At 40.2% G+C, this 25,819-nt stretch overlaps 1 protein-coding gene across 1 annotated transcript in view; it reads right to left on the bottom strand.

Moving 5' to 3' along the window:
• DNMBP (dynamin binding protein) overlaps nt 1–25,606 on the bottom strand; it is a 40,488-nt gene extending 14,882 nt beyond the window's left edge. The window contains exons 1-3 of the mRNA XM_015816262.2: nt 25,459–25,606; nt 21,883–22,005; nt 18,212–20,080 (exon numbers count right to left, since the gene is read on the bottom strand). Of these exons, the coding sequence (XP_015671748.1) occupies nt 18,212–20,080; nt 21,883–22,005; nt 25,459–25,603 (2,137 nt within the window). The 5' untranslated portion in view covers nt 25,604–25,606. The remainder of the gene's footprint in view (nt 1–18,211; nt 20,081–21,882; nt 22,006–25,458) is intronic.
• Between the last annotated feature and the right edge of the window lie 213 nt (nt 25,607–25,819).

Genomic DNA, 25,819 nt, shown 5'->3' with positions numbered 1-25,819 from the left:
GACTTTGACGACACGGAAAAGAGGTTCCAGGCTGCAGATGTGTGATCCAGGTTGGCTCCTGGTAGTCGGTCCTGAAACGATTCCTGGTTTTCTATTGCACCTGCTGTTGATTAATGCAAGCCAGCTCCCCCCCCCCCTCACGTTCACATGGAGATTCCTGGGTCCCAGAACAATATCACCGCCCCTCCCCGCTTGGCCTGGCAGATCCTCGCACTGAGTCTTTTGAAAAGAAAAAAGAAAAGAAAAAGAGAAAGTCACGTGCTCTTCCCAGCAGCATTCCTGCGGGTCCCTCTTGAGGCTCTTTCCCATAACTTCATCCCATACATACAGTTGTGTAAAATGAAAGGAAGAAATTGCTCCCCCAGGCATGATAGCAATCAAACACTTCCAGGAACGCTAACATAACGCTTTCCCTCATTTTACCTGTGTTAGAAAATTGTATCAATAATTAAATCAAAGCAAACTCTTGTCATCCCTCTTCTAGAGTTCTCCAAATGACGCTTAGAAAACAGCCTCCTCTCTCTTTGAAAACCTACCAACAGCGTTTTACAATAAATGCTATTATTTCCCCCCCCCCAAAAAAAGTAGGCCCAATGAGTAGAGGTCACTGCATTAGTTGGCACAACAGCAGGTTTGTTTTCTTGGTACCAGATCTTACTATTCTGATCAAGTGGGCTGAATTTCAATGAGGCTGGCAGCTGCTACCCTCTTGCCTTCCATTACTGGAAGTTTACCGGCATGCAGTTTGTAGCTCACGCCTACTGCCAGTGACCAGTGCTGTTGGCAGAGACACAGGCATATATATGTACTGTTTCGGTCAAGAATTTGCTGTATGAAAGGAGGCAGACAATCCTAATGGCTGAAAGCAAGCCATTGGGAAGGCAACATTTAATAGGGCAGTGAGAACACCACAATTTGTGTGACTTCACACAGGTCCGTCCTTTGCTCAATGCTCTTTGTCTTTTCATCAACAACTTTCTTGCCCCAATGTAATACTTTACTCAGACCTGGCAATTGCAATGGCCACAGCTTTGGTACAGTATATAGTTTTACAGAGGTCAAAATATGTTGTGTCTTGCTAGGGAGGTTTTATATTAGGTCAATATGTAATCCTGTGACGATCCTGAATTCTTACTGCATATCAACTCTAACTAGGATGCCAAATACTTTTTGATAGCCCCTTCTTATTGGATGGGAGATTTTCCTTCATTATCTTTTTTCTTTGCTGCTATTAAACCTCTTTGAAGGTTTAGAATTATCCTTAATTGTCTAAATTAAGATAACTTGGTGGAATATAGGGAAGATAAAAGATACCACAGACACTTGATTGACAAAGACTTTGATTAAGTAACTGTTTGGGGGGGGGGTTCAGTAGCTCCACTTCTCCAGTTATCTCTATTCTGTCAATACTAGCTAAAATTCTTCTTAAACTGTCTCCCTAAATAGGGAGAGACATTCCCAGCTTTGGACTCTGAGCCTTCCTCATATCTGCCCCTGTATCTTCCAAATCCCTGTCTCTTAGTGTCTTCCTCCTGCTGGAATATAGTGGATGAACCAAGCACTGACATCCTTTGGCCCTTCCACTACCTAGTCATCATAAAGCTGCCAGTCCAATAGCATGCAGAAGATGTTGCCTTCCTCTGCCCAACGTTGTTCCTAATCGCATTACTTTTTCTCCTAAGTGCCTGGGTTTTTAGTAAAGGCATGCTCTTAAAATACAGAAATTAAACAAATTGCTGTGCTTCACAATGGAACTTCTTTTCTTGGCAAAGTTCCTGAACCTTTAACAGCTACGGTACCTAATAGACGGTAGGTGCATTAACTTCTATCAACACTTTCTTGTACCAGTTTCTTATTTATGTTAAAGGCATAAAATAAGACATTTTCCTCCCATCCCCTTTTTTTAAATGCTCAAACCACCAATTGTAAAGTTATGAACCTAAATATGGTCTCTGTTGTGTAGCCAGACATTGGACTGTAGTCCCTTTCATAGTCACAGAAGAAACAAAAAAAATCCTTTTTCTAATAAAAGCACTGGTCTCACAAGATTTGTATGACAGAAAGGAATGCAAAAGTGCATGTTCCCATCACAGTCTAAGCTTGATGGGAACGTATATAAATATCTTGTTCCTCCCTCTCCTCTCCAACCCCCCCAGATAGTAATATACCGTGTTTTCCCCAAAATAAGACCCAACTGGAAAATAAGCCCTAGCATGACTTTTCAGGATGCTCGTAATATAAGCCTCACTGCAAAAATAAGCCCCAATTAAGATCATCAGCCAGACGGCATTTAGTACCATATTTCCCCAAATATAAGCCCTAACCAGAAAATAATGCGTTTTTTGGAGCAAAAATTAATATAACACCTGGTCTTATTTTGGGGGAAACATGGTATATGTTCCTGGGACATACTGGAATATATAGGCTACTCAATTCCAAAAGTGCTCTGAGTAGCTTAACAATAATACAAAAGGTGTGATGGCGGTGGGGAATAAATAATGTCCAAATTAAAGCCACCTAGCCATTAACACATAGAAGAAAATAGACTGAATAACAAAAACTGCCTACTGCAGGGAGAGCACCAGCTGTCTTATCATGATTTCCAGAACATCCAGGTCTTGGAGGCTTTATTTATTTATTTATTTATTTGTTTGCCCATTCCAATAGTAGAATATGACTCCAGCAGCTAGTTAATGTCAGATTAAAATGAGAATAACAAATGATTCACAAAACAATATGGGTTAAAACAATAATAACAAAAGACTCTCCAAAACATAGTGTAACCAAGGCCAATCTCTTTCAAAGAATAATCAGAGGTAGGTAATCTTGCCAATAATCCAGTCCTGTATTAAGAAGGACTTTATACATGATAACCAGCACTTTGAATTGTACTTGAAAGTTGAATGGGAATCAATGAGCTGTGATGTGGGCATATTGTGATATGCCCATAATTACCCACACTGCTGAATACTGAACCAACTGTAACTAATCTAAGTGATCTTCAAGGGTAGCCCCATGTAGTGCAAGTTGCAAGAGTTCAAATGGGAGGGGACCAAGGTATAGTGGAATTCGTGTAAAGATGGATTTGGACACTGGCCCTCCTGGTTGCTGCTATTACCCAGTCCTTAAACAGAAGTCCAGAAAGACTCCAAAATTGCATGCTGGTTCTATCTGGTGGAGTATTAACCCATCCAGAATTGATGATGGGAAGTGCCCAGATATGGGAACCCCTAAAACTCAAAGCCACTTGGCTTTCCTAGGGTTAAACTGGATCTCCTCCATATCCCATGGACTTCTAAGCTTAGGAAAGAATCTTGACCGCATCACTTCATCAGCCAGGGTTAGAGATGTATAGTGACTATCATCACTATATTAATGGTACTTCAACCCCTGCTGAAAGTTTCAATCAACAGTTTTATGTACATATTAAACAGGACCAGGGCAAGAACAGAACCCAAGGCCCCCCATCAACACCAAATGGAATCAGTCCTGGAGGAAGGATTATCACTACAACACCATGTCCCGACTCCTAAGTTCTTAGGCCAGTACAGAAGGATGCTATGATCAACAGCACTGAAAGTCACTGAAAGAACCAGGAAGGCCAGGATAGATGCCTCACCCACGATCCTGTTCCTACCACAGATCATCAAAAAGTGCAATCAGAGATTTCTCATTACTGATACTTAATCCTGAATGTCAACAGTCTGGTACTGTTCTAACTTTAAGTGGAATGCGGTTTCAAAGGAGGGGCACAGCTATCGAAAACACACTCCCATGGTTCCTGAAGGATGGGACTTGAAGAGTTCCTTCCCTATTAGATCTGATCAGATGGGCAGAAACTACTAGGGAACGAAGGCCCCTGTGTTAGAAATGTCCTGCAGCAACACTGTAATCTGGCAGCAGTTACTAAGGCACTCTTGAGGGTAGGCTCCACACCCATTGTACGGCTTCTTTAATGAAAAAGCCTGGGAACGATTCCATCAATTGAAAACAAGAAATATCCAGCCCGGTATGTGAACTTGGAAGACCAAATGAAAGCAGCCTTTTGCATTGTCTTTCAAGCAATAGATAGCTGGGATTTGCTGTTCTTTGCATATTCCTCTCCTTCTGAGGGAGCCAATAGCAAGTGCATTGTGTAAGAAATTCCGAGAAGGTGTGGTTCGCACTCGAATGTACTCACACTGTGAGCAGTGTCAGGAAGCAAACAATGATGCAAACTAGTAGAGTAAAGAAAAAGGAGAATATCTGTAGTTCAGGGTTGAAATGAGGGGTCCTTGGTGTTCTCTGAGCTTGTTTTCTTGCATATATTTCATAACCCAAACAGGTAATATCATCAATGCAATGATATTGTTACCTGGTTTGGTAATGACACGTCTGCAAGAAAACAACCAAGCTCAGAGAGCACCAAGGACCCTTCTAAGAGAGTAACTCCTGCATCTGCAGGGGAAAAGCATCCCAGGATTTCTGCCCAGTGCAACTACAAAATTACAACCCAGGGGAAATTCCATGGATATGACCTACACACAACCACAATATCTAATTGAAAGCAAGTTTTCGTTTCAGGCTTCATTGCTTTTTGCCTAAAAAGCGGCAGAACAAACAAGGAGACAAAGAACCAGCCTCAACTGAGCTGAGGCACAGGCACTGAGAGGGTGTGGGAGAGAGGAATTTCTGCTGGAGAGGGGCACTCAGAAGAATCAATAGATTGTAACTCTCAATATGTAATTCTGGGCTTCTAAAACTGGCAACAAAATATTGCCAAGTTAGTCCACCACATACCCTTCCAGGATATTGTATTTGATTCTTCCTCTCTCCCCTTTCCTCCAATTCCCCACCTTATTGATTCATTCTTAGAATTTCCCCTTCCTATCCTGTTTTTCTACTTCTGTAAAACTCTGGGTTCCTCCACACCTGTTGATACCCTTCTTTGGGGTATTTCTTCAGCTATAGACAAAATCCTACTCACAGAGTGGCTGGGTGCATACATAGCATGGTTTGGTTTTGACTTGCCGAGTTGTACAAAGATAACTATAGCAGCTTACAAAGCCATGGTTTATAACCTTGTATATTGCTTTAAAGTGTTCCCAACTTACTCACTTGTGGCTAGCTGAATAAGCCACAATTTATTCTATAATTATGATTAATGAAACCATCCCGTTTGGAGAAGTGCAGTTCTGCCCAATGTTGCATCACAAACCCAAAGGGCACAAGGTTGGGTAAAACAGGCTTAGTGTAACATGTGAATCTAGGCACCGAGTTTGCTCTCCTCCAGCTGCTATGACAGGAAATATTTTTTCTGCCAAGAGGCATTCTCCCTTAGAAATCTGTCGGGATTTCCCACTCAAGCAGGGGGAAGGGGCCAAAGCTCTTAGAGGGCAGAGCTGTAACAAGATTTTCTGAGCTTAGGTCATGCATAGTTATGAGGCAGGTTCAGTGATTATAGGAGCACCTTTTCCTAGAAAATCTTTCACCAGTTGAAATTATTAGAAATTATCTTGCACCACATCCTCTTATTCACAGGCAAAATTCTAAACATACACGGATGCATCTTTCACAGCCCTCAGTAGAAAACTTTGCCCAACACAGCAAATCAACGTTATTTTTTTAAAAAAAATTATTGATTTTTTTAATACAATTCAAAAGTATTCAAAAGTACTTACTCAACAAATGTGTTGTCTATCATTCATTAGTACAAATTGAATTCCTACTCCCTTATTCTTTTCTCCAGCCACTGATAAAATAAGTCCTAGGTTTGAAAATATTCTGCTGCTTCTTTTTCTTTCAACCTCAGAGTAAGTCTGTCCATTTCTGCACAATCTAGTATTTTTTTTAATTATTCCTTCCTCTGGTGGTATTTCTTCATTTTTCCCAATATCATGCAAATATGATTTTTGCCGCTGTTATCACATGTAAAGCAAATCAACTTTAGAAGGATGTAGAGACAAGGCAGTCATGCCAGACATGCTTGCGGTAATTTCACACAAAGGATCAATATGCCATTAGTAGACTGTAAATCTTAAGTATTTCATTGGATGGCTTGTTCCAAAATTCAATATTTATATTTAAGTTTTAATTTACATATACTATGCCTTTTAAAAGACTGCAGAGTGGTTTATGACATATTAAAAATACAAATCTTAAAGAACATGGCCCTTACTAAGTTATGGTTTGTTTAATTATGGTTATTAAATAAATTACCATGGCTAGAGATAACAAGTTATGCTGAAAACTGGTTTATAAACTACAGTGATTGGCTTCATATAGCATGGGGGTTTAAATTCTGCACAGTGTATGAGCTGGCAATATAGAAAAACTGATTTGCTCAGAATTTTTTTTTATACTGAGTTATGGGAAACTTGTTCTTTTGTTGTTGTTGTTAATTGCGAAGTTGTGTCTGACCCATCGTGACCCCATGTACAACATTTCTCCAGGTCTTCCTGTCCTCTACCATCTTCTGGAGTCCATTTAAGTTCACGCCTACTGCTTCAGTGACTCCATCCAGCCACCTCATTCTCTGTCGTCCCCTTCTTCTATTGCCCTCAATCTTTCCCAGCATTAGGCCCTTCTTCAGTGAGTCCTTCCTTCTCATTAGATGGCCAAAGTATTTGAGTTTCAACTTTAGGATCTGGCCTTCTAAAGAGCAGTTGGGGTTGATCTCTTCTAGGACTGACCGGTTTGAACGCCTTGCAGTCCAAAGGACTCGCAGGAGTCTTCTCCATCACCATAGTTCAAAGGCCTCAATTCTTTGTCGCTCAGCCTTTCTTATGGTCCAACTTTCACATCCATACATTGCAACTGGGAAAACCATGGCCTTGACTATACACACTTTTGTTGGCAGGGTGATGTCTCTGCTTTTTAGTATGCTGTCTAGATTTGCCATAGTTTTCCTCCCCAGGAGCAAGCGTCTTTTAATTTTTTGGCTGCAGTCCCCATCTGAGGTGATCTCGGAGCCCAGGAAAATAAAATCTGTCACTACCTCCATTTCTTCCCCATCTATTTGCCAGGAATTGAGAGGGCCAGATGCCATGATTTTGGTTTTCTTAATGTTGAGTTTCAAGCCAACTTTTGCACTCTCCTTCTTCACCCACATCAAGAAGCTCTTTAGTTCCTCTTCGCTTTTTGCCATTAGAGTGGTATCATCTGCATATCTTAGGTTGCTGATATTTCTCCCGGCAATCTTAATTCCAACTTTTGATTCATCTAGCCCTGCCTTTCTCATGATGTGCTCTCATATAAGTTAAATAGGCAGGGCAACAGTATACAGCCTTGCCGGACTCCTTTCCCAATTTTGAACCAATCAGTGGTTCCGTGTCCAGTTCTCACTGTTGCTTCTTTACCCACATAAAGGTTTCTCAAGAGACAAATAAGATGGTCTGGTACTCCCATCTCTTTAAGAACTTGCCACAATTTGTTGTGATCCACACAAGGCTTTAGCATAGTCAATGAAGCAGAAGTAGATGTTTTTCTGGAACTCCCTAGCTTTCTCCATGATCCAGCGTATGTTGGCAATTTGATCTCTAGTTCCTCTGCCTCTTCGAAATCCTGCCTGTACTTCTGGTAGTTCTCGATCCACATACTGCTGGAGTCTAGCTTGTAGGATTTTACTTGGTTGTGAAATGAGTGCAATGGTGCGATAGTTCTTTACCTAACATAAATGAAACACCTCTTCTAAAAAATGGTGTTTACTTCCATCAGATAATTCTTGGCATCTAAACCCAAAATTACCCAGATCTTGCAAGCAAACAAGTGATAACTGGCAAGTCTCAAACTCTCAGGTAATTGTCCCACACGTTAACTGACTACGTCCCAATTCTTCTGATTATGTTATCCAAAACTAATCCAGACAAACAATATGACACATTTGACAATCATGGATGCTTCCTGCAAAATTGTTTTTACAGGTATGAATATGACTGTCTGGAATTCTGTGTATGTGCTGGTAATTAATGGTTAGTCAAAAAACTGTATTGGAAAAAAAAGGTGGCTAAAACATGTAGATTTTTGGATTTTTTCCCCAACACCTTGGATTTTGGATTTTTTCCAACCTTTTGTAGGTGTGCATGTGGTCACATGACAAGGAGGGAAGTTCAAATGGACTGGTTGCTCACCTTTCAAGCCACTCTCCAGTTGCAGTTCTCATAGGGACTGAGACATTTTTCAGGATATTGGTTTCCTTTACAATCCCAATTTGATCTAGCCCTTTATCAAACTTTTGAAAGGGCTAGATTTTTCTTTTACTGTTGTCTCTGCCTATACCAACTTTGATTCTGTTTTCAAAGGGTTATCACAGTGATAGGTAAACAGAGAGAATTCTGAGACAAATGCTTTGGGTTGGAAAGAATAACATTTCTTGATGTTGGAAATCTCTCCCTGAACTTTGGAAGGGAAACCTTTCAGAAAGGGAGACAATATTTGAATTTCTGGAAAACAGTAAAAAAAGAAAAGAAAAAAAAGAATGGTACTTTAGCTGGATGGAATCTTCAGAAATCTGCATATTTATTCTTAAAATCTAATATGAGATTAGTACTCATACTAATTAGTTTAGTACATATTTTAAAATTTCTTTACAAATGACAGGTTTTTAAAAAAAATGTTTTATTGATTTTTAACAATTACAATCTTTAGTGCTTAGTAAACAACGTGTTGTCTGGGTTCACATATTTAACATTAACTTCTTCAACATAAATCTGTTCAGTACTGCACAATCCAGAATTTTTTCCCTGATCCTCCTTTCTTCCCCATATTTTTTCCATTTTCCCCTCATTATACAATTACAATTCTTACTACTGTTGATGTATACAAAGTTAAATATAAACATCCTCATCATATTTTACTAATGTTATACAAATAACAATAATATCAATTCATAAATCAATATCCTCTTTTTTATGCTCTTGTTAAAGTCTGATTTCCCATCAATATTTGAAATATCTTTTGTCAGTTATGATTTTCTCAATATTATATAGCGAAGAGTTTTATTCATACCAGCCATCCTTATTTCATATTTCCCATATCAAAAAAAGAAAAAAATACTATTTTAATTCTAAGTCTAATTATATCTAAGGGTCATCCGTTCTTTTAATCATATTCAAATAGATATTTAATCATATAATGCCCCATCTAATAGGTCAAATCTTCTGTTTTTTAAGTCTAACTCTTTCTTTCTTTGCCAAATAGCTTTCCAGGCCAAGGTAATTAAATCGCCCAGGAATTTTCTTTCTATTTTTTGTAAAAGTTGCTTGGAATGAGGAAGACAATTTAGATAGGGTATTTGGGGGGGGATTCCGCCCATTTATATTCCTTAAGCAACTCCCACTTTTCTTCTCCCTCAGTTTCTCTTTTCAGTTTTTTGTTTCCCAAGTTGTGACATTTTCCCTGACAGCTCTATATTCCATTTTCAAAAATCTTCTTCCTTATCATCAGGTATATTTTGCAGACCTAAGGGGTAAAGTGTTTTTTCCATTTTTGTTGTTGTGGCTATGCTTTGCAGTATTTTATTTGTATATGGTAGTTATATTTCCCTTCTTTTATCTCTTTTGCCTCTGGGTCAATTTCCTCTGCTTCATCTTCTAATTTCTGGTTTATTTGTTCATACTTTGTAGTCGTTATCTGGAAATTTTCTAATTGTAGACTTAATTTGAAGATTTGCTCATTTATATTAGCTAAATTGTTTTTAGTCTCATTATGTTTTCTTTTTGTGTCCTCTTTATGTGCAACAATTGTTTGGTGAATTAGTTGCAGCATAGAGTATATTTCCTTCTGAAAGATGTTTATTTTTTCTTGAGGCATCATTCCTGAAGATCCTTGGTTAGCCTGGGTGGGGGCTTCAAATGGAGGTGCAAGGTAAATTTTCTTGCCACTTTTAGCTGGGTGTAAAACATCCATTTTATTTCCCCCCTCCAGATAATCTGTCAAAACTTTTATGTTCTCCAAATATAAGTCTTGTCTCGCATCACCAATCTTAATAAGAGTAGAACAAAGTTTCATCTAGGTTCCAGAATATGAGTCCAGTCCTAAAAGCAATATTTTGTAGTGATCCTTTGTCTCAGGCGTCCAAGAACTGTCGGTCAGGCAAGGTTGTAATCCACAATGTTCAAAGTGTTTAAAATGTTCAACTACCCTGAAAACGGTTCAAAAGTCTCTCCCAGCCAGACGTAGTCAAAAGTTGATTTTTTCTTTCTCTCCCAATAGTTTTTGAGATTCAAAGTCCAAGCTCAGTAGGTGTTTATAGTCCAAGAAGGTCAGGTTGATAAGTATGCCAAAATATTTTCCTTTATTGCCAGCTGTTCTCCATTAAGCTAGGAATCACCAAGCAGTCAGGAAGCTAGTTGTAGTGCTATACTCAAATCCACCACTAGATCTCATTCAAAATCCATTTTCCACTCTTAAGACAAAGGGTTGATTTCTCATATTTCACCTCAATTTTTTTTCCAAAGAGAAAATCTTAACAGTTATCTCAGTTCTCAAATTTATCAAAACTTAGCTTCCACTTCAATATTATATATTTCTGTCCCTATAAAAGAAATTAAAATGCCGCTTCCGTCCCTCTGGAAGGGTGGGGCTACAGTTCCTTCCTTCTCACATTCGGAGGTTTTTAGCTTCTTGGGAGCCTTTTCCAGGAAATTTAGTTGTAGAATAATAAAGAAAGGATCAATATTCTCACCCAGTTCCAAACATTGTATTTACGATCTGCTAATTGGTGCTTTTCTTCTTCGGTTGTCAGTGGCTAATGGCTTGTCACAAAAATGTAGCCAGTCTTTCCCCTCCAGGTTTGGAGGGCTTTCCTCAGATCAAATGGAAAGACCACCATCTCTCCATGATCGATGAGCCCCCCCCTTTTTTCATCGCCTCTTCAGGATGACTTTAGGCCCTTTTAGGGCCCCCAGCAGGGCAAGATCGGGTGCGGCAGGCAGAGCCCTGCCTTCCTGCATCCGTTGTGCCGCGACACAAACTGGAAGTCCCTCAAATGACAGGTTTCTTGTTAAGAATAAAGTAATTCAAGAGTTGACTTATTTTACAATCTTTAGAGAAAATAGAAATGTGAGAAATTAAACCTATTAAATAAATTAACTTCAGGTATATCATTAATACCAGTCGCATAATTCAGTTTTTGCTATTTGTGAAGACAAACAGGTTGATTTGTCTTGGGATATCTTGGATCAGAATTTTGATTAAATGATTTATTGCATAATATATATTTTCCATCATCTTGAGACTAACTTAATGTTTTTTCTCTCTAATTAGAATTTAGATTACAAATACAACATAAATGTCAATGTTCTATATTATTCCAGTGGAAACTGAAATATGAAGTACTGTCTCTGGAAAGCTGCAGGGGGGCGGGAAGTAGGGAGATTCATTAGTCATTCTCAACCTTTTAGTTGCTGTAAACTGTGAAAATCTGAGAAAGATTTAAACAACATAGAGGCAGATGGACAAACAGCTATAGGAGGATTAAATGCCAGTTTGAGAAAAGATTAAGGCCAATAACGTCCACCAGGTTGTCTAGAAACCTGTAAGAGTAATATTCATTTGCTCATAAAGAAAATCAAGAACAGTTCCTTTTTTATGCTCAGATAAGGGATGACTAAGGTATGACCAAACATTTTGCAATCTAAAACATTAGAAGAGCCAAAAGAGTACTTCATGCCATAGCTACCTGTTTCTTGGAGTAAAGAAAGTCAAGGAATGCATGGCAGAGAAATGTTAAATGAAAAGCAAGTTAAAAGCGTAATAACCAAAATAATAAGCATAATAATGCACTATAAAGAAAGAAAACCAAATATTTCAGTGTTTTAGAATGGAAAAAAAATCACTGGTTCAGGTTAATGGCTACAAATTTCACTCTAGACAGACTAACATGAATGTGGGTCTAGAACGTTTGCTTTATTGAAAGATAAGCAATTTTTTTGTAGCCTGAAGCAAATACTAAGGCTATTGTCTACGAGCATTGTATAATTGACAATAAAAGCAGAAGCCAAGAGATGAGTAATATGAGATGAAGTAGGTAATAACCTATCATACAGTGGAATGTTGGTATGTAGAAGAAGTGCATGCTTTATTTGTGTGTGTGGTTACAGTAGCAGATGAACACAAGCCACTTAATTTACCATTGTTATACCCAGAACACACAGAGTAATAAGATGTATAGGTTGGACGCATAAGTATCTGTTTGGGAGGTGGCAAAAGATGAAAAAAATCTGTGTTATAAGGAGTCCTCTACTTATGACCACAATTAGGCCCAGAACCTCTGTTGCTTAAATGTTGTGGTCATTTAGTAATTTGTGCCTAATTTTACAACTTTATTTTTCTGCGTTTAAGCAAATCATCATGATTGTTAAGCAAATATAGCTTCTCTCATTGCCTTTGCTTGTCAGAATCTTTCTGGGAAGATCATAAGCGTGATCCCAAGGCCCCCAGGATGCTACAAATACCTGCCAGTTGTCAAATGCCGAAATTTTAATCACACATCAGTTCTGCTTCTCCTTTTGTAATCTAAGATCTGATTGATAATACAGGAAGGCTTTATCAGATTCTTACCAGTAGTGCACAATGCTGCCTTCAAATCTGAGCCCATCCCTTGTTACACTCATATTCCAAAGGAACCCATAAGGAAGGATTTAAGATAAACAAGACCAGAGCATAAGACTTTTTGCTTGAGCCACTTTGCAAATGTCTATGCACACTGATGACAATAAAGGAACAATAACATTTGTTTACAGCATTATACATGGCATGCATCTAGCAAATGGCCAAACATAAAAACTGGGCTGGTTTCTAGCACAGAACATAAAAAAGACACTTTGTTTGATCACAGATAACTTCCATGAAGTTTAAAGATGCCACTAGCTTTAAAGGCAAAAGAAAACTCAATGCATTTCTCACTAGCATTTCTCTGTACAATTACACATAACTTCCTTATCGCTAATCCAAGCAAAGTGAATAGGCATGCTATAAGACAAGTATGCAAATGCTACTGTTCTAAAGAACAAGCTCAAAGCAGCAGGCAAAGCAAGCTTCACAGCAAGGAAAATTAAATGCTTCACCAGTAAATGAGAAACCCAGCTAAAATAATTTTCTCAAGTAAATTGGCTTAAAATTATGGGGACTGCAGAGCAAGACATCCCAAAGATACCAGTTTGGAGAAGGATAAACTAAGGTAAGATTGCAGCCCAAAGAGATATTGCTTGGCTTATCCTGGTATTAAAATATGATGTATTTGTAGTTTAGCACAATCTGTTAACATGCTGTAATTTAAGAAGTCCTGGTTAACAAATGTTGGCAAACTATGAACCAGGTAATTATTCTACTTATTTAACATTTATGTGGTGCTAATTTTTTATTTTAAAATGTAAGTTGCCTAGAATTGTCTGAGAGTTAATTAATTGAGTATGCGTCACAAAGTTTTATTTGACTCCTAGCGACCACATAAACATATTTTCTCCATAACAGTTGGACAATTCTCCATGATAGTCTGGGAGTTGGTCAGCCTCTAAATCTATACATTTATCTCACAGCCCAAGAGTTCCAAGAGATTCTGCAGAATATTTACCTTATGTATTATTTAGACCAGTGGTGGCGAACCTATGGCACGGGTGCCAGAGGTGGCACTCGGAGCCCTCTCTGTGGGCACACGTGCCATTGCCCCAGCCTTACCTCCCCCCCGCGACCCCCTCCTCACCAGCAGGCCCCTGGAGGAGAGTCTCCCCCGAGTGTGGCCCATGCGGAGCAGCGCAGCCAAGGACATGGCAGCCAGGCAGCGTAGACAAGACTCTGCCCTCACACCCCATCACGCACACTTGATGCTGTGCGGCGCGGGCAGAGGGCGTGGCCACCATGGCGCTGCTGGGCTGCCTGGGTGATCTGCGCCGGGCCCTGGAGGCGGTCAGTGGCCCTGCGGGCAGGTGGGGCAGGGGGTGGAGCAAGGGCGGGGCCAGTTTTTGGGCACTCGGTCTCTAAAAGGTTCGCCATCACTGACTTAAACCAAACCTGGGCATTTTACGGCCCCTGGGCCACATTTCACCCTTCAGCTTTCCCTGTCTGGCCCACGTGAGATCAATGGGAAATTAGAAATTAAATGTAAATAACTGTACACTGTGCACACAAAACAACTACATTGCTTTTATTTTGAAGGCAATTACTATTTTTTTCCCCAATTTACGTATGTGTCTGCATGCCTGCCTGCCTACACATTTCACAGCCCTATTGGTTCGGCCCTTCACAGCAATCCTACTTTCTCAATGTGGCCCCTTGGGAAAATTAATTACCCACACCTGTCTTAGATTTAGAACTCTGAAATTTATGAAATTTTATTCACAGATCACTTTTTATTTAATCTCTTCCACAACAACCCTGAGAGGTAAATGGAACTGAGAAGGAGTGGCCCAAGTACCTCAGTGAGGTCCATGGATGAGGGGGAACTAGATTCAGGGTCTTTATTCAACACCTTATCTAATAACCCAATAAAGGAGATACAAAGTTAGTTTCAAAGAACTGCATAATGATCCAGTCCTGAGCTCAAAGATTCTTTTGGAAGCTATACTGAGAAAGGGAGCTTAGCAGGCCACTTTACTAATGCTGGGTATCTTAATTTGTAGTTGTTTATCCCAACCAGGAAGGAGAAAGGGGCAAGCATAAAAGAAACCAAGCCTAATATATAAAGATTATTGTTTACAGTGTAAGAAACAATTATTTAATTTCTACAAAACAGCTGATGAATGACAGGCGGTTCTTCATTTTCAAATGCTGTGGTAAATGCAGGCATTTGTTTTAGGGCTGTTTGTCTGGGGAAATGCAGAGTTTGCACCACAGTCCTTTGATGATTTCCCATAACTTACCTTGCTTTCTTTTTATATGGTGCCTTAGGGCGCTGGGAGCTGTACGACGGTAACAGCTGTTCCGTTGCCAGGCTTCTGTGCCACCAGCCCATCCAGCTTTATCCTCCCAGTCCAGGCTCCAGTCTGAGCGTCCTGCACGTGTCCTGGGACACCCACCCTTCCAAACCTGTGCACCTGCTGCAGTTTCAATTCTTTTCATATCTGCCACATATTGGGCCCCAGCAATTTCACATCCAGGGTCTAGCTCCCGATTGCCATTCTCATTTCTCAAGGACCAAGGTGGTGGATCTTCCAGGGCAGCATGTTTTATAACATCTGTGGTACAGCTCCCAGAAATTGCTCCTGAATGTTGGGCATTGTGGGAGACTTCACACAACATAAATAAGCTTTCTGGATTCCCAAAGTACTTCCAGTCAGTGCTATAGTCCACATACCTATCATTTTTCTTCTTATCATTCCTATCCAAGTCATGGCCACCTGTGTTCCAATCCTCTGTTGGACAGTCACTGAAATTCCAATTTCCCTTCCAACAGTTTGTATCCAAATGTTCTGCATTTCTGGAAAATCTAAAATTGGCATCCTGGCCACCCTTATGCACAACAAAAGATTTCTTATGAACCACTTGGGTGTTATTTTCAAAGTCTGTATAGTAGCCGTCTTCTTCCAGATAACCATTGCTTCCTGTCTCATGGTCAAAATACAGATTCATCTTCCTCTGATCCACGGATTGTTTATCCTCCTCCACATAGTCCTTGCGGTTTCTGCTCACACTGTCAACCCTGTATCCGCTATCCTCCTTCTTGAAATGGTCACAGACTCTCTTCACAGGTCGGATGGTGCTATACAGGTCCCTGTTTCTATACTCGCTCTTCCAGTTTTCGCTACCACCATCTTGCCTATGTTCCTTATAAATCTTTTCTCTCCTTACAGAGTTGTAGTCTTTGTACTCACGGCTGTGGAATTGTGACAGACAGACCCGTTGTCCTGGAGAGTTTATCTGATTTCTGGATTCAGAATAAATGCTCATATTCTTCCTGGTATGCTCCTTCCCACCCCACCCCCTTTTCTTCCTCAGAAGTTCACCATTCCTTCAGAACTACCCTTTCCTTGCACCTCACCCCCTGAGATGGTGCTGACTAACTGCCTACAACAGAGAAGCTGTGTAACCTTCGTACCCAATAGGCAGCCAGTTCAGACAGCCGCTCCCTGCTGCTGGCAGGTAATGAGTAACAAGAATACCACGGTTTGGATTGGACCAGTGCCCTGCCCAAACCGGCTTCTCTGCTTTATAATGCTAGAGGCAGGAGTAAGTGACCTCTCTTTAGGGCTCATAGGTTCAGGAAAACTAAGCAAGTGGTTTATGTGTTTATATCACCCAAGGACTTGCCTGGGTGTGGGAATAAATTTTTATAAAGCACGCAGCTTTAGAGAATTGCCGAATTCTGGATTCTTAGCTGTCTCTGGTCTTCTTGTAATGGAAACATTGATAGTCTTGACTATTAAGATATCCCACATCAACAGTTATTCATAAATGTACACTGATAGTCATAAACATTCACTCTTTAGCATTATTAAGTCCACAGACATGTTTTCCCAGTGAATTGTTCTATTTCATTCAAAAAGGCCAAATACTTAACAAATAATACAGCACTGGGCCTGAATGCTTTTCATATCTCAGAATTCAGTTAATTCATCGTCTCAAGCTACAAAATCCTAGATGGAAACTCTCTGATAATTAGCGTGGGAATGATTAAACTTCAGAAAATAAAACTGTGACATCTAATGCAGAATTCAACAGCCAACTAATTTCACAGGTTTCAAAGAAAAACACAAAAATACCTAATTAGCAGATTTTCTAAGAAGATAACAGGAAGATGTTTTCTGTCTTTCTATGATCACTATTTTTTTTATTAGCCCATGTCTATTTTTCTCAAGTCTCTGTACTGCATAAAAAAGAATAAAATCACATTATCATTATAGGGGAGGAAGCAGGAACAGGAGAAAAACACCAAGAAACAATTATGATGATGCTCTGCAAAGCACTCAGATGAGCCGAACTGCTTATTTATTCAGTGGATTTGAGAGAGCAGGCATTTTAAAGCGTACCTTCCTAAAGACCCAAGCACTAATAGCATTTTAGTCAATAAAAATGGAAAGCATTTGCACATCATAATTTATGCACACAATGATTGGCAGCAAGTTATTCTCCTAAGATTCAGAGGAACTTTATTATTTTTATTCTTTCCCCAACCTTAACCCCTCATTTTCTAGTTAATTGATATTGACCCTCCTGATTAGAATGCAGTATTGCAAGCTAACTCTGCCCACAGCCTGAAATTCGATCCTAACCAGCTCAAGGTTGACTCAGCCTTCCATCCTTCTGAAGTCAGTAAAATGAGGACCCAGATTGTTGGGGGCAATATGCTGACAGAGAGTGCTATAAAGCATTATGGGGTGGTATATAAGTCTAAGTGCTATTGCGGTTGCTATTCCATTCTGCTTCATACTGGGCTATAGGATATATGTACAAGAACTTGTTTGGGCATTTGGCCTAAATACAGTATTCATTTTGGAGGGCTGTTTGCATGTTCTTTACCTGTTTGCATTCTTTTTGCAGGGTTTCACTGTTAACAGGCAGAATCAGAGTAAAAGGGCTGAGGAGTAAAAGGAATTTGCTTCCCCATTACTCTTACATATTTATTTTTTAACACCTGAAACAAGTTAAGTGAATCTGTGGTAATAAAACTGCCACGCCATGGTAGTTGCACAGAAACAGCCAGTGAGTAAACAATACGTTCAAAAGCCAAGGAATTTTTTTTCACAACTAATCATTACACAATATCACTGCTCAAGTTACAGTTTGATCTGATTATGGTTGTAAGCAAGAAATGTGGACATCTAGAACGTATTTTCCTCACAAGTATCCTAACACAGACCCAATCTGGCACATTCTTCCCAGCCTGAGGCGTTTTTTAGAAAGACACTATGAGATATTGAGCATAAAAATCTTTTCTGTAAATACTTGCCCCAGCCAAAGATCCTGGAAGAGCAAGAGACAGTTTAGATTATTGTGCCCCTTAAAAACCAGAAATACGTCGTGAGATGTCGTTCTCTTTCTTTGTGGAGTCTTTGGTGCTCTCTAGGCTTGGATGTTTGCTTGTAGACTGTACAGATCTGTATAGATAATGTTACCTGATTGGGTAATGAAATGTCTGCAAGCAAACAGCTAAGCTCAGAGAGTATCAAGGACTCCAAATTTCAACCCTGAACTACATATATTCTTTTCTCCTTTTTAAATTCCACCTATGCAAAAGGTAGATATGGGGTAGGGTCTGTCCTCTCTATGCACCCTCACCAAGACTGACAGTACTCACCCTTCAGTTCCTGTAGTTCCAGGCACAGAGATGACATTTTACAGTCGCAGAGGTCCAGGTTCTCTAATGTCTCAGCTTGTCCAACTTCATCCTGTGGTTGTTCTAGAGTTTCATTGAGCTCTGTGCGAGTCTTCCTGTAAAAATCAAGTTCTTGCTCTAATTCCTGAATACGATTCAATAAGAAAGGACATGGAGATGTTCTTCCAGACTCAACCGTGTTCCCTTGTCTCTCCCTGCTCTCCAACTGCTGCTTAATTGAAGTTGGGCTTTTCCTTTGGCTCCCTAGAGGTGGAAGTGGTGCTGGCCTGGAAGGCCGCATAGAAGGTGGAATACTCTGTGCAATAGATGCAGTGCTGGGGCTGAGCCGTACTGGCACATGTGGTGAGGCAGAGACAGGGGTATCAGGTCGAGGAGGGGGTGGCCGTAGCACCTTTCTTCTCTGTGAAGTATTCTCTACTGTACCACGTACAATATCTCTCTCACAACTGAAATCCAGAATGGAAAAATGCCGGGCAATATTGTCCTGCTCAAAAGTATCACAGCCACCATGGCCTATGGGATTTGTCAGGCTCTGTTCAAACTGAGCCAACTGCTCTGTCAATTTTGAGTCAAGGTCCCCACAGATTTCCCCATGGTCCACACTTTGAGGAACTTCATTCTGAGTACCTTGACAGACAGGCCAAATGTCCAAGCTCTCCTGAGTTCCACTGAAGCTGGAAGAATGAGATTTAGGTTTCTGCTGCTGACGATCTGTGCAAACAACTAAGTCCTCACAAAGAATGTTTTGGTGGATCAGACTATGAGCCTCTCCATCCTGTTCTAAGTGCTTGCAGCCCTTCAAATGGTCCCATGAAGTTTGGGGGGTTTGAATGGGCTCTGATTTATCCAACTGGTCATAGTACTGGGTTTTTACCTGAAGTGGAGAATGAGGTATGGAAGAAACACCATTTACAATTTTATCAGAATCTAGAGAGGAAGTGCCTAACACTTCTAAGGGAACAGATCCAAGGCAGCCTTCCTTCTGGTGGTTTGGTATTTTGTTCTGTTTCACTTCTGAGTCCAAAGAATTCCTTTGTATCAAAGAAAGTTGACAAGTCTTTTCCTCAGTATGGTCTGAGCTCCAGCCAGGCAACTCCGACACACCAGGGGAACCTGCTTTGTGAAGACTGGCTGTAACAGAATCCATCCCCTTTGGCAAATATCCAGATTTCCATTGCTTTCTAGGCTGTAGGCAGTTCTCCTCCAACCTCACAAACCGGTGTGGAAAGATGCCGCATTTTCCTCGAAGTTCTCCCTCTAGCCAGCCATCTTCCAGAACTCCCAGAATTCGGATCCGTTCCCCCACCTCAAAGTCTAGTTCTGCGGATTCCAGTGCTTGGAACCGATAGAGGGCAATCCCATAAGGCCCTGGCAATGCTACCTCATCACTCCATGGCTTCTCCTTTTCCTGGGGATATGTATCTTTCATTCCATTTATCTTTGGAATCTCTGATGAAGTTAGCTCATCTGAGTTATTGTTGGTTTTTAGGGGACCCAAAAGCTCCACAAATCCCTCTGGGAAGATGCCTCGGCGACCTTGGATCTCCCCTTCAAACCATCCAGGTTCTGGAATTCCAACAATGATAATCACATCCCCTTCCCGGAAATCAAGTTCCTCCTCCATCTGCGCTGAAAGGTTCATCAGTGCTCGGGCCTGACCCAGAGCATAGGATGGCATTTCCAGTGTTGCGCCATGTGGGAATTGGGGACCAAAACCTGAGAGGCTGAGTTCTCGAACACAGGATGACGGGAAGAAGCCACTAGCTCCCCAACTGCTCCGACCTTTGAGCCAAGGAGAGGCTATAGAATCGTTCAAAATCACCAGGTCTCCTGCAGGGATAAGGAACACATTTTTATTTTATCTTATTTATTTATCAAATTTCAACACTAACCAATCAACATCTTGATTTGGACCCAGAAGCAAACTGACACCCAATTCATTTTGCATCGACAAGGTATTTTATCATAGAGGCACCCAAGACTGCTTCTGCCCCCACATTCTACACTCCCAGATACTCTTCAAGAGTAGCCCCATATGAAGTGTATTGCAGTAGTCTGTATGTGAGATGACCAAGGCATGAATGACTGAAAGAAGGGCTTTTTGATCCAGGAAAGGGCATAACTAGTGCACAACAGGAAGTTGAGCAAAAATTTCTTACCCATGACTGCCACCTGCTTCTTATCAGGGGTCTTGAGTCCATGAGGATGCAAACCCCATCCAAGACTAAAAATAATAACCCCCAGATACAGGGGAGCCTCCTCCATACAGCCACTCTGTCTTACCAAGGCTCAGTTGAAGCCTGTTGTTCCCCATCCTGACCCCTATATTCTCCAAGCACCATGAAAGGGCATCCATAACACTGTTTATTTCACCTGGGATGGAGATATACTTTTGGGTATCATCCATATACTGATGATATATCATTTTGTGGTGACAGATGATCTCACCCAGCAGCTGCATTCAGAGGTTAAAAAAGAGCAGAGAGAGATCAAGCCCTGCAGCACTCTACAAAGCAGAGGCTGCAGCCTGTACTTCTCGCTTCCTATCAACACCTGGAGGACGGAGGTGAACCGATACAAAACTGTGTCCACCATCCCCAGCTCCCAAAAGGATGCCATGGTTGATGGTACTGAAAGCTGCCAAGAGGTCAAAAAGAGCCAGGAGCCCCGACCCAACCCACTCCTGCCAGAGGTCATCCCCCCAAAATGGCTCAGGCATCCCCTGGTCACCTCTCCTTTTACAAGTAGTCCTCAGCTTACAACTACAATCGGGAGCCAAATTTATGTTGCTAAGCCAGGTGGTTATTAAGTGAGTTGATTTGAGACCTTTTCTGCCATCATGGTTTAGCAAATTACTGCAGTTAAGTGAATCACACAATTATTAAGCAAATCTGGCTTTCTCTGTTGATTTTACTTGTCGGAAGCCATCTGGAAAGGTTGCCAATGGTGATCACATGACCCTGGGATGCTGCACTGTCATAGCTGTATGCTAGTTGCCAACAGTCCAAATTCTGATCACATGACCATCGAGATGCTGCAGCAATTGTAAGTGCGAGGATTGGGAGCAAGTCACTTTTTTTAGTGTTGTTGTAACTTCAAATGGTTGCTAAATGAATGGCTGTAGCCCAACTTGAGATTTCAACTCAGAGCAGGCAGTCATAAAGATAGTTCTCAAGGGCATCTGACAAACAACTTTATATTTATATTTATTTATTTCTAGTCTGCCTTTATTATTTTTATGAATAACTCAAGGAGGCAAACAAATCCAATATTCACTCCTCCTCCTAGTTCTCCACAACAACAACAGTCCAGCCGGCTTTCATGCCTAAGGCAGGACTAGAACTCACAGTCTCCTAGTTTCTAGCTTAGTGCCTTAACCATTAGACCAAATGTGCTGGAAAATGGCAGTTATCCTAGTGACTGGAGAGATTATCAGACCTCTGTTCCAAATATAGCAAGACTACCAAGGTACAGAAGCAGAAAGCCCTGGAAAGCCACTATGATTGGAACTGCAAGGGAGAAAGGACACAGAATAGAATCCCTTTTGATGGACTGACAGAGAGATCTACAGAAGAGCAGCGCATTACAGAATTCTTTTGCTCAAGTAAGGAATGCATGGAAATCGCCAGTACCTCTCTGCAAAGCCAAGCTGCCAGGCTCTTGGGAAGTAAAGTTGCTGATACAAACAAACAGCTTCTCTCCTTGTTTCATAACAGGAACATCCACGGGTTCTACAAAGCTGGTGGGGAACTGACCTAAAATGGGTAAGAGCAAAGAGCATTTTCAATAGAACAGAAAAAAAATCTAAATAGTGAAAATTATAGACATGGATCTGTCCCCTAATATGTATTTCATTCTTCACCATGACATACAAACACCATAAATTTTTCTCCTGCTGCCATCCTTTTCATCAGGATCCTCCCAGCCTTTCACACTGAAAATATGGTGGGAAATAAGGCAGTATAATACACTGTCTAGTGCTAACTATTCTATTGTCAATTCCATAAAATTGAAGGATTTGTACACTGTTTTCCTCCTTTAATATGCATTTGCTAAGAGAAAGAAATCCCGCAGTGTTGGAAACTTCAAACATGAATTGAGTTTTGCTACATGAGAATTGATAAATTTTAAAAACTCCCATTGGTAACACCCTCAATATGCAAATGTAAGGAAAATGTGTTATGGTTTACCAGATCATTGGCCACCTTACTTACTTATTGTCTACTATCATAATTGTATCCTTAAGGAAAATTAAAATTTCTTAATTGAAATAGAAAATTCCACAGAAGCACCAAGTGAGTTTTTACATTAATCCTCTTTTTCTTAGAATAGCAAGCATTCGTAACTGGATGACAAATGAGAAATGTTTAGTATGGCTTCTATTTTGCTTAGATCTAACCCATCCTTCATGATGAAATGATTTTCCAGCATCTTCTCAAGAAAATGGGAGTCAAATTCATACGTCAGATCCAGTTTGGCATAAAACAAGATGACCATAATGAGCATGGAAGGACTGAAATATAATTAAACAAAGGATCTGATTCCTAATACCCTTACAGAAAATTCTAAGCACTTTCTTCTAGGTTCAAAGGAATAATTGTCACACAAGAGAAATATGTTGCTTTTCCTTTGTATGGGACAATCTCTTCCCTCCATCCATATCAGGTTGTTCTTTTTACTGGAAATGTGATTCATCTAGATAATAAGTGTATCTAGAATTTTTGTCCATGAAGAAGCATTGATATTTTCTGTCTAGATGTGGGACTGCCAGGACATCAAGTATAATGTTGTACTTGTCAATATCTCTAACGATTGTCTTAGTTCTAATACGTTTAAAAATAGGTTCTAGAATATATGTATTAAATCAAGTGGTTCGGCTGATGGTTAGCTCTCCCTATCTGTTAGTGGAAAAGGCAAGATACTGTACATCTTAAATAATTTTTGATTCTGTGAGGAGCCACAAGATTGAGCAATCAATGAATGCAGAGAGTTGGGAATGGCTCCCTCTCCTGGTTGCTTCAAGTTTTCTTTCTTATGTTGAGGAAACTATTTCAAAATGGCCTTTTTGTAGGCACAGTTTATTTCAGCAAATTAACATGATATCCATAGGTTACCATTTTTGTTCACTAATCAACCCGTTTAATTTGTTTCAATTGTTCTCTTTCTCTCTTTCAGACATATGCACATCCCCCCTCCCACACACACTGGGAATAATAATTACTGGCAGAAAGTTCCACAAATTTTTGTTCTGTCCTGCTTTTCCAGTATTAAGTTCCTGAACTGTAACAATTATTGTGAATTGCTGTTTCATAACATAAATACCTGTACGCTCATCTTTTTGTAAATAATTTTCATAATTTAAATTTTATAACAGAACAATTGTTATACACCAAAAATCAAAATAATACATTACCATTTCAGGATTAACTCCATATTTAATGATTAATTTCCACAATTCAATTCTTTTGAAAGCAATAAGCCAGAAGCATCTGCAGCAAGCTGTGATTTCATCAAATTAATAAAATATGACCTTGTGGTGTCACAAGGAAAACTCTGTTACTAACTTTCCTTGTAACATCATGATACAAATACAATAAGCTTGTATCACAATGTAGATGTTGTCATTTGTCTCTTTTCATCTCAGCATCCCCTATTTGCATTTGCATGTGAACTGTAAAAACTGGCTGTTCATAACAGGTTTAGATAAAAGGAACCCTATCCCTTCTGAGAAGGCGAACCAGCCTACTCCTTTATTAATGTGGCAGTTAAAATTCCATATAATAAAATTCTTTTGCAATTAATAATAACTTGCATTGTTACAAAACACAGGAATTGTAGTGGAATTGAGGGGGGGGGGAGAGAGAGCTTTATGAGCGACCATGCCCTTTAAACATGCCATAAGGTAAATTTGACCAAGAGTACGGTATTATAATTTTCTTTCAGGTTTGCACAGAGAAAGTGGAGCAGTTCCAATGAAAGATAGAGAGATATTGTGCTTGTATGAGGTCAGGAATCTCAGGTCATTTTGCTAATTTTCAGAGCAGGCACTGCCCTAAAAACTATCCCAAATTGTTCAGGGTATTGTGGCCAAGCTGTTCCCATGTCATGAAGCACTGAGTATACTGAGACTTATATTCCGTTTGACTGGTTAAGGAAACCAAGAATTATAAAAAGAAAAAGAGAAGGAAGCTTCTGAAATAATAATAGTTATCTCATTTCTCTAATTGCAAGACCAAACAGTACAACAGAGAGGTGTCAGGAAGTGTGCGGGAGCCCAAACATTTACAGAAGTGACAAAAAGTATTAGATAGAGAAACCAAAACATCTCTTCAAAAAAGGGTGAGGGAGGGGATAAAAATTTTCCTTGAACAGCTCTACAAGACTATGGCCTCATCCATATAATCGCTTTGCTGAGTTTTCCTCCTGTCCTGGAACCAAAAATAGTTTATGTTAGCATAAATTGTGCAGCATACCTTTCAGGCATACCAGAATGAGGCTGTGTTGCATTGCAGAGGTCTACCATGTAACACTTATAAAGGCAGGAATTGATGGTGTTCTGGACCATGTTTGGCATTTATTGGGTTAAGTGCTGTCTCCCTAAGAGATGGCTCATGGGTAATGTAGTTTTAGCTAGTCAGTTATTCGGTCCAGAACAGATGGTTTCCTTGAATGAAAGTCCAGTTCCTGAACCACAGGAAACATTACTACTAACCACCATGCAGAAAGGGCATTGTGGAGGTGCTTATGTATGTCCAGTCACATCTTTTTCTAATTTTTCATCAGAGCTATTGACCTATCAATCGCTACATAGTAGTAAAGAAAGGCTTAAGATTTTTAAACCTTTATTTAGGATATTTCCTTTTCTAGCACTTTCACCCCAACCATCTATGGAGAGTCTCAATCATCCAGGTCAAAAGGCAACTGGACTTTCTTTTCTGTTGTTGTTGTTGAAAATGTTTCACTTCCCATCCAAGAACTTCTTCGGTTCTGACTGAATGATAGGGACCGGAAGGATTTATGTCCCTTGACTGCAAAGAACATAACTCCTTCCATTCCTCACCATTCAGTCAGAACTGAGTAAGCTTCTTGGATGAAAAGCAAAATGTTTTCAAGAAAAAACAAAGAAAGTCCAATTGCATTTTGAAAAGCACCTTTGGGTTTTGACGCAACCAGCTTCATGAACTGACCCAAAGACCTTTTAAATGTACCTGTGACTCCTTCCTTCTTCCCAAAGATCCAGAACTCATCTATGACAGCCAGCACTTCAATGACATCCCCCACAAACAGTGGCAGCTCCTCAGATACGCTGGGGCAGAAATCAAAGACAGCCCGAACCAGAGAGCCCGTCTCCATCTTTGGAATCTGCAATAAAAGGATACAAAATCCAGATTAGGACAGCAATGCCAACATGTTACAGATTGAAAAAGGCATGTAATTGGCTGCAGAAATGCAAGAACGCCATCTTGTTCCAGAAATCATCCAAAGACTTGTGCCAGCTACTCTTTTGTAGAACACAAAATGTATTTCCACATCCCACTAATTGTAGCACAACAATGCCTTGCTAACTAT

The sequence above is a fragment of the Protobothrops mucrosquamatus genome, unplaced genomic scaffold (genome assembly GCF_001527695.2).
Source record: "Protobothrops mucrosquamatus isolate PMUCROS unplaced genomic scaffold, P.Mucros_1.0 scaffold419, whole genome shotgun sequence".
Classification (NCBI taxonomy): Eukaryota; Metazoa; Chordata; class Lepidosauria; order Squamata; family Viperidae; genus Protobothrops; species Protobothrops mucrosquamatus.
This window is presented reverse-complemented; position numbering and strand designations above follow the sequence as displayed.